The sequence below is a fragment of the Calypte anna genome, chromosome 12, assembly GCF_003957555.1.
Source record: "Calypte anna isolate BGI_N300 chromosome 12, bCalAnn1_v1.p, whole genome shotgun sequence".
NCBI lineage: Eukaryota > Metazoa > Chordata > Aves > Apodiformes > Trochilidae > Calypte > Calypte anna.
Window position 1 is genome coordinate 6,094,892 of NC_044258.1, and position 9,639 is coordinate 6,104,530.

At 43.8% G+C, this 9,639-nt stretch overlaps 1 protein-coding gene across 1 annotated transcript; it reads left to right on the forward strand.

The window, feature by feature from the left end:
- The first annotated feature begins 326 nt into the window (after positions 1-326).
- Positions 327-5,017, forward strand: MUSTN1 (musculoskeletal, embryonic nuclear protein 1). The gene is made up of 3 exons (XM_030458354.1): positions 327-527; positions 3,666-3,786; positions 4,561-5,017. Exons 1-3 carry the CDS (start codon positions 519-521, stop codon positions 4,665-4,667), a joined length of 237 nt encoding a protein of 78 aa, XP_030314214.1. The 5' UTR covers positions 327-518; the 3' UTR covers positions 4,668-5,017.
- The last annotated feature ends 4,622 nt before the right edge of the window (positions 5,018-9,639 follow it).

The following is a 9,639-nucleotide window of genomic DNA, read 5'->3' on the forward strand; positions in this document are numbered from 1 at the left end:
GGAGCAATGTTACACTTTGGATGTTAAGTTTATGTAATCTTTGAGAAAGCATATTTTGTTAGGAAAGAAATACGCAGATTATTTTTTTCCCTCATCAAGAGGATTGAGAATCAATTTTATGTCTGTAACAAAGTTTTGCCTTTTAAAGTTATAGATAGAGCCCCAGAGGACTCCCTGGGAAGTCAGTTTATAGTGGATGGGGCTCCCCTGTGGTCCCGCTGGCACAGCTGTCTGCTCCTGTCACTCCCTGCTCCATCCCTGCCCAGGCTCAGGGCGCAGTGAATGCTGCACACCCGAGTCATCGCTAAGAATAAACCTTCCAACAACAGCAGCAGCCTCTGTCAACCTGAATCACCCCGCCTTCTGCTTTGGGAAAATGACCCAGCTAGTGACTTCATGTTAGATGCTCTATATAAGTCGAGGGAAAAAAGCAGGCATTTGCAGAGCAGAGGGGCTGGGTTAAATCAAAGCCAGGACACCGCCGCGGAAGGGATTCCGGCCGAGCGAGCAGCGCAGTCATGTCACAGGTACAGCAGATCTGGCAGGCTGGGGCTTGCTGGAGCAGGGTGCCCAGCAAACGTGTTACTGGTTTAGATGATTTGCTTGGGAAAGCTTCCAACAAGTTACTCTCCTTAACCAGTGAATTCAGCTTTTTTTGCTCTGTGACTTGTTCAATTATATTGAAGTCTGTAAATGCTCTGTTTCCATTTTTAACAAGTTGTTTGGAGGGATTATTTGATGAAGGAGAGCAGCTGCCATCTAAAGGGCTAATTAACTTAGTTACAGAATGTTCTGGTTTACTGTAAATATTTTTATTTATGTAGGAAGGGGGAAAAAAACACTTCCATTGCTCTGGTTTGGGACGTTTCACAGAAGCAGTGATTTCTGTTTTTCCAACACACTGTCTCGGACAGTGGTTGGACATTTTAGCTGTAGTTTTGAAAGGACGTGGCTATCCTGAAGTGTCCTGCTGTGTAAAGTTGAATGTGTTAGCATGCAGGAAAAGAAAGTGACTGAAAATTATTAACTGTTGGGAAATGGTATTTGAGACTGACGTTTTGTATTACACTTCTAAGTGCATTTTGTAACTGATGGTTTGCCCTTACTGTGGTCCCCAATATCCAGTGTTTCAAAGCAATCTTAAAATTAGTTCAGAAACACTGAGTTTTTCAGATGTTATGTTTTGAACACAAGCCACACATGCCTGGCAGAGTCCTCCCTATTGTGAAAGTTATATGTGGTGGGTGGGATGAAGAGTAAGAACACAGGGAGGGTAGAAGAGTACAGCCTTTCAGCCACACAGAGTAACTCAGTTTGGCTTATTTTCTTTACTTCAGAGAAAAAGATACATTAAAAACCAATCATATGTCTTGCCAACCAACATTTTTTGACTTGTGACAGGAGGACAAAAAGTACAAGCTGCACTGCTGTGCCAGCTGGGAGTGGCTCCTGGCAAACTGCCTACAAATGCACTTGTGTTGGGAGCAATTAGCAGTTTGGCTGTGAAAGTGGCAACTACTGATGCTGGTGGGTCTGGACAGGACTTAACTTCTTAACCTCTGGCTCGCAGTAACCCTTCTGTGCAGCTTTTTTGCTTTTTAGCTGGTGGCCAATTAATCCACAGCAGTTGTCTTAGGGGAAAATCCACCTGTAATCAAAGTATGAGAGGCTTTTATTTAAAATAACGGGGTGAAATTTAACAATCTGGCTCAGCCTGGCTGTGTTTTGGTGCATCTCAAGAGCCTCCTTTCCTTACCCTGTCCCCAAGAATCCCCTTGTCCTGGTGGAAAGTGGGTGAAGGATCATAGCAAATTTCTCATTCCTGATAACAAAATGGAGGGGAAAGGAAGGGAGGAGGTCCCCTTTCTGCTTTGGAGCCAGCATAGGTCTGCCTGTGGGCCACAACTTAGTCAAAGGCCATGTCAGTTTTCATCAGATGGAAAAATCAAGCCCTGGCTGTGGGGCTGTTTGGTTAACCAGCTAACTCACCAAAAGCTGTTGTGAATCTTCAAGGTTTTGCTACCATCCATTCTGCTTGCTTGCTTTGGCTACTTGTAGAGTGTTTTCCCTAGAGGTCTGCTGAATGTTTTGTTTCCCACAACACATGCAAATAGGGTTGACAGTGAGTTATTCTGAGCATGCCTGGGAATTTGCAGCTGGCAGGAAGGCTGCAATGCCCACCCTGCCCAGAGCCAGAGATGCCTGTGATGTCTCTGGGAGCTCCCTGGGCCTCACTGCCCCAGCCATCCACAGGCCTTGAGGGATTTGTTTCCCTCCAACTGTTTTTAGTTTTACAAGTGGTGCCTTGAAACAAACAAGTGGGTTCCACTGCTGCCAGCATGAAAGCAAATAAATTCAGCAACATCAAGTGAGGGCAGATCAGGCACACAAACCTTTTTAGGTGGTTTCCAGTTGAATTGCTGAGAATTACTGCTGTGGTTTTACAAAATAAAACTGCAGTATCTTTAAAAAAAGGATGCTTTTGTAGGTGTTTTGAGATTGTGGAACACTGACCTGAGGTCTTTTGTAGTGTAGGACGTTGTTAAACTGCTTTAGCCACACAGCTGATTATCACAGCCTGCTTTTGACTTTCAGGTGAAGCCAAACCCTCTGGTCACTGGCATCAAGAACACGTAAACTGTGAGATTTCTGAATTGACCTTTAATTTCCTGCCTCTCAGCAGAGGCAACTGAACACCAATAGCAGACACTCTACTTAGGTAATGACAGTCAGATACCCCTGTTGAAGGTGAAGTCTGCAAACTGTTAGAACTGGAGTATGGGGTCTTTTATTCTTTTTAATCCCATCTTCTGTGCCCATGCAGCAAGGTCTGCCTGGTGGGACCCTGGCAATCTGTCCTTGAAACAGTAAACTTAAAGGGAAATGTTAATGGTGCTGACTGCTACTGACTGACAATGTGCCTGACTTTGAAGTGCTAAGTTAAAAACAGGGATAAGCTGACATGATCCCATGTTATCCTAATAATTTATTTTTTTTTAAGCAAGATAAACATAAACAGATTAGTACTTGGACATTGCAGTGCACCACCTGATGATGCATCTGTTTCTATATCAGATTTCCTTCTCCCTTTTTGGGTTCTGAGTTCAGTGTTTCAGATGTGTTCAGTACAAGCTTGTAGACAACCCAGTTGAGGGCTCAGGTATTTTTTGTTCCCTGAATTTAAGATAAATAACTATGGATCAGGTGTTATTCAAATTAAATCAAGCTGGACTTCAGAATCTCTCTGACCAATTTCCCAAAGTAGCAGTGAGTTGACTGCAGCACAAGCACAATTTAGTAATTGAGGGGATTTTTTTTCCTTCCCAAATAGTGGACAGATTCTTGAATTACTAACCTGTACTTGCAGAGTTGCTAGGGCTGCACAGATAAATTTATTTTTTAATACTTTTTTTAAAAAGTGATCCACTGTATCTTTCAAAAGCTGTACACTGAGAAGACAATGTCAGAACAGTTATAGTGGCAACAAGCAGTGAATTATGGTTGGGCACAGATCTGGAAGAGCCGAGTGTGCAGTCTCAAAACTGAAATAGGTAGAATATTGTATTTGCAGATCTGTATGTTGCAGCCTTTGGATTAAGGCAGCTTTGTTCTCAATGCATCTAAATATGAAGTAGTGATGTGTGGGCAATATTTCTGTTTCTTAGCCAGGCCCTGTGAAAAAGAAGCGTCCTCCAGTGAAGGAAGAAGACCTCAAAGGAGCCAAAGGAAACCTTTCCAAAAACCAGGAAATTAAATCCAAAACCTACCAAGTCATGAAGCAATGTGGTAAGTGTCCTCGATGGAAATAATTAAGAAGTCTTCCAGTAAAACATTGACTTAATTGCTCTTTTAAAGTGAAAGGGTACTCCTCTGAAGCAGCAGTCAGCAGTGTGCTCACCAACCCTGCCCTTGCTGTGCAGGGAGTTTGCATTCACCATCTTGACAGCACCAAGAGGGCCAGGGCTCTACTTGGAGCAGTTGTTCTCCCTGTCTGAACAAAGCAAGAGGGAAAGCTTTGTTTTCTGAACCACAGCTCAAACCAAGCTTTGGGATAATAGCCAATGTCAAGTGATTGCCCAAGTGGAAGACTGGAGACTTTGTCATTATTTAGGGAATTTCTGGCCTTTCGATTATATGAATTTGTGCTTGAGATGAAGCAGAAATTGGAGGGGATAAAGGGCAGAAGATGAGAGAGGAGCAAATGTATGTCTGCTTGCACTGAACACCCCTGCTGCTCTGATTTTGTTTTCCCACCACTAGTAGGAAGAATAAAAGGAAAACTTATTAATTTTAATCCCTTTTCAGCATCATAGCCTGGACCTCGGCAGTTTTCAAGTTTCTCAAGCACTAGCAGGATTTGGGGTCAGTAAATAATAGCACAAACTTACAGGTGCTGGCAGCTACCCCATGATTGGGATGAGAGCCCTGTGCTCTAAGGTTCGGGAAGTTGATGGACTGATAATTATTTAATCAAATATATGTATTTCAGCATCACTGGTTTTACTCTCTGAATTTATTGTGCTGGTTCACTCACTGCCTTTCCTGTTTTTCTTTTCATAGAACAAATGGGCTCTGCAGCACCTTCCATATTCAGCCGGAATCGGACAGGGGATGAAACAGTCTTTGAGAAACCCAAAGAAGAGCCAGCCAAGAGTGTTTTTGGCTGATGGTGGAGATGGAGGTGTCTCACCCTGATGACTGCTGTAACATTTTCCCAGATTTCCGCCCCTTACACTAAAGTCACTGTAGATCTAAATAGCTAATTTCCACTGTAAGTCATTAAGGAGGGAATAGACCCACATTGAAGGGTACAACTTCCATGTTAAATTTTATTATGTGCTTTCTATCTGTCTGTTGAATGGTGTTTGCTCTAATGGTTTAATAAAAAAAGTTGTTGGATACAGCTTGGCACTGTGGTTACTAATTTTAGTTTAGCCTTAGATTAATTATGTTTTGGCATCCCGGTCTGTGATCTCGTCTATCAAATGCAAAGAATAAACATCCAGATGTCACAGTTTTAGTGTCAGTGCAGTTTCTTCACACTGTGCCCTCTCCAAGAGTGAGCTGAAGGGAGGAGGGGTGGTGGTGGGGATTTTGTTGACGTTTCTCGCAAAAACCTGGAGACTTCACCCAAATTTGTAGTGATTGCAGCTGCACTCTGGTGAGGCCGTGCCACAGGATTCCCCCCTCACAGCCTTTCCCGCTTCAAGCCTTTCCCCTGACATTTCCTCCCTCACAGCCCCCAGGGCGCAGCTCAAGGTTTACCCCCAAGCAGCTCTGCTGGGAGGCAAGGTGCCAGCCTGTGCTGAGGGAAGGCTTTCAGTTCATTCCCCAAGCGCTTTGTACTCACATTCTTGAGGTTCTGTTGGATCAAGTGAGAAGTGGGGTGGCAGACCTGCACCGGCAGGCGCCATGTCCCTCCCGCCTGAGGAGCCGAAGGACCCGCTGGCTGTCTGTATCCACTCTGACTGGAAGATGTTTTTCTTGCAACTGTTTACATCTTGATTGCTGCATTAAACATCAAGCCTTTTCTTCCCCCTTGAGGTTATAAATTAGACTGCTTCCCCTCCGCTGAATTTTTTGTGCTCTAACACGGATGACTCCCTGCTCTGCTGGAAGCTGCAGCGCTTCTCTCACACCCCGAGTCCCTGGCAGCACGTCTGGAGGCAGTAAGGTAGGTGCCACTGTTCTTTACAGTTACTTTAATTTTTAATAAAGTAAAGTTACTAAAAGCACAGGCTAGACACAATTAAGACGTGAAAGTGATAGTGAAGGTCTCTGTGCACCATGAAAAAAATAATCTTTGCCTTTTCTCTCCTAAACACAGGCATTCCCCGTCTCCTCCCTGCAGGTCTAAGGGTGAGGGGCCGGGGCTGTGATGGCCGCCTTGGCGGGAAGCTCCTGCTCTGTCCGTCACGTATGCAGAGCCCCTCAGTCATGTACCCCAGACCCCTCAGCCTCTAGATGACCACAGTTCTGTCTCACGTTTCAGTCATAATCCTTTGGGCTCAAGGGGGAAGTTTCCCTAGAAATATTTTAAGATCTTGCTGGTGTGTTGGCCTGCCACAATATTTTCACCCCGAAAGATGATTATTTGCAGCCAAGACGCTGGCTTCTCTCTCTGCTGACATTATTTCTCCATGGGGCCTGGAGAAATAAGGCCCAGGCCTTATTATTACCTGTTACCTGTTATCCTCACAGGTAACTCAGTACAGCCCTTTCCCCTGAGAAAGACCCCTTCCAGAGCTGAGAAGGTAAAAACAGAACCAAATAATGCCCCTGTACTCAGCACTGGTGAGGCCACACCTCGAGTCCTGTGTCCAGTTCTGGGCCCCTCAGTTCAGGAAGGATATCGAGGTCCTGGAGCAGGTCCAAAGGAGGGCAACCAGGCTGGTGAAGGGACTCGAGCACAGACCCTATGAGGAGAGGCTGAGAGAGCTGGGAGTGTTCAGCCTGGAGAAGAGGAGGCTCAGGGGAGACCTCATCACTCTCTACAACTACCTGAAAGGAGGGTGTAGCCAGGGGGGGGTTTGGTCTCTTTTCCCAGGCAACTCTCAGCAAGACAAGAGGGCACGGTCTTAAGTTGTGTCAGGGGAAGTTTAGGTTAGATATTAGAAAGAATTTCTTTACAGAGAGGGTGATCAAGCATTGGAATGGGCTGCCTACTGAAGTAGTGGATTCTCCTCCCCTGGAGATATTTAAAAAGAGACTGGATGTGGCACTCAGTGCCATGGTCTAGCAACCGCAACGGTGGTTCAAGGGTTGGACTCGATGATCTCTGAGGTCCCTTCCAACCCAGCCAATTCTATGATTCAAACACGATGGAAAAAAGGTTTCCGCCTTTTTAACACTAAAGCTGTCCCTACATCAGGTTTAACAAACCCTCCTTAAATAATCCGTGATGAGAACCTGGCAGAAGGTTGTTGAATAATTGGAGAAATGATGGAGGGGAACAAGACATTGTTATAATTTTCTTTTGTAATGTACAAGTGATGGAATATTGCAGATTTGTTAGGCCGGGCAGCAGAAGAGGGGAGGTGCTGTATTTCAGACCTGGTTTGGGGTGTGCTGGTGCCAAATTAGCAAAGCAGAGAAACCTCTGTGTCCCACAGGCCTGCACTGTGGATGTGGCAGGCAGCTGTGATCTGGCTAACAGCTTCATTTCCAGAATGTCCTTGGGTTCAGTTATTTGTGAGGCTTCATGGTATGACATTTAAGTGGTCAGAACTAGGGATATTTTTTTCTGTCTGTTGAAATGGACATCATCTAAAAAATATGCAGTGGAGGTAATAGTGTATCCCTGGGACAAAGTCACTCTGCATTTGTGACAGCGGGGTCTGTGCTCTCCTGTGTAAGCTGCAGGAATCATCCCCTGTCCCCAGCCTTGCTGCTGTGCTGGAAAAGTTACTGGCTGCTGCTGCAAGACAGGAGATGCTTGCATTTGAGAGGAACAAATACAAAGATGCCTGGAGAATTTTTTTGTCCTCCTTTTCTCTATCCTTGGAAAAATGTGCTTTTTTCTCCTCATTTTCCTGATGAGAACTGATGACAAAGAAGTGGCTGAACAAAGCCCCAGGTTTTAAGTTTTGAGGTACTTTTGAACTTGAAAGTATTTCCAGTTGTGATGGTGAATTTAGTTCCTTCTTCCAGGGTGATCTGAAGTCATTTCACAGCATGGTCATTTCTCAGAGTGAGCAGCACCAGGGGCTGCAGGGTTGGTGCTCAGTTGAGCAAGGTGCTCAAGTCCAGGGCCAAGGCTGAGTGTGGGATTTTCCTGTAGCTGCTCCAGCAAGACACAAAAGGATGCAGGAGGGATTTCATACCTTCCCCAGTTGCTGGCTCGCTCTCTGCACCCAGGAATTGGGGCAGAGCCAACAAGCAGCCTAAATCTGTGCAAAAGCTGCTCTTTAACGTTAGTGTGGTTTTACACATGGGTATTAGAAAACGGATGACAGATCCACTTAATGAAAGCTAAAGCCTTGGCTCTTGGGGATCTTAGGCCACTGAGTGTATAATCCTGTGTATTTTAAGGGATTAAAGCATTAGCCAAGTTGTAGAAGCTAATCAAATGTATAGGAACTTTAATTTTTCTTTATTAAATTATTCATATTTACATGACATGCTATAAACAGTCCACTATTTGCAAGTCGTATAAAAGTCTGCCTGGAAAAAGTGAATTTTAATTTGTTTTTAAGTTACTTAAATCAGAGGCTTAAGACCAGGTTGTGCTCAACAGACTACGGTGAATTTGTAGCTGTCTGTCAAAGTAATAATTGAACCATATATTAGTGTCTTCTTGCAAATCTGAGGCCACTGCAACCCTGCTCCCTACCTGAATGCTTTGTCTGTAAGAATATGTGTATTTACAGTGTTTTTGTCCCTAACCCTCGTTACTCACCCTGATATTTCCAGTTGTAGAGCTGGGGAGATGAGCTTTCGAAATGGGTTCTACCTGTTGTCTGTTTACCTGACCGCCTAAAAAAATAGAGATTTCTCCACAATGTGTTTAAAATGCTTTATAGAAGAAGCAGATATTACTGCTGCTTGAATGGAGAAATAAGTAGTCATGCAATCTGTCTTGAGTTAGGAGACTATGTAAACACCACAAGTGAGTATGTACTTTAGGAATTCTGTTATTATAACCTAAACTATTTGTGTATAAAATTTGACTTTTAAGAGAGTTCTTTTTTTTTTTTTTGGAGCTCCAAGGCAACCCTTGGCCAACAAAAACTTCACAGCAACTGCTCCAAGTTCCCATTTATAAAATAGGAGGAGAAAACTATTATCCCGCTCAATTTCCAGGTAAATTCAGGTGCAGAGCAAACAGCCCTCTTGTGCAGATGAGCCCTGCTGAGCAGATGAGTTAAAGGCATCTTTACAGAATCCCTGACTGGTTATGTCACAGCTGTGTTAGGGCCAGACATGCCCTGTGACCTGTTGTGCTTGTTTTTTGGGTGGTTTGTGCCTTCTTTGTATACTTAGATACGTGTATTTCCAGGCACTGATCTGGCACTTCTCTCCCTATGGACTCCAGGCAAGGTCTGATTACTTCATTTCAACTGTTTCGCTAAAGACAAACCACAACTGACTTTGTTATTTGACAAACAGGAGTTATGGATTGTCAGAGGAAGAAATAAGAGGTGTTTTAAGAGATCCACTCTACACCTCTCATGGGCTGGCTGGGCAGGGAGGTACAAGATTTGAAGATGCCACTAGCTGTAAAATATCATGTGAATATTGCATGTCTTGGCAATCCTGAAATCTGTGAAGTCCTTGAGATAACAGTAAGGATGTGCTCTTCAAAGCATCATTGTCAGATGTGGTAGAGATTCATGAATCCAAAAATGCAGCCTGTTGCATAGACTGGCTCATCTGCCTGTGGGATTCTGTATGCTTCAGTGAGATCTAACTCTAACAAGATAAAGAAGAAGGTTTTCATAACTTATGCATTATGAAACATTAGAATTCAAATGTTTAATAGCAAAGATCTGTTGGAAAAATAAGTGTTAGACAAGTCCAAGTTTTACCTGTGTTTAACATGTAAATATTAAGTTCCTGTGTCTCTTAAAAGTCTACATAATATCCCCAAATACGAGTTACTCATTAACTGATTCAGATAAACTGAGTTTTCATTTTAGA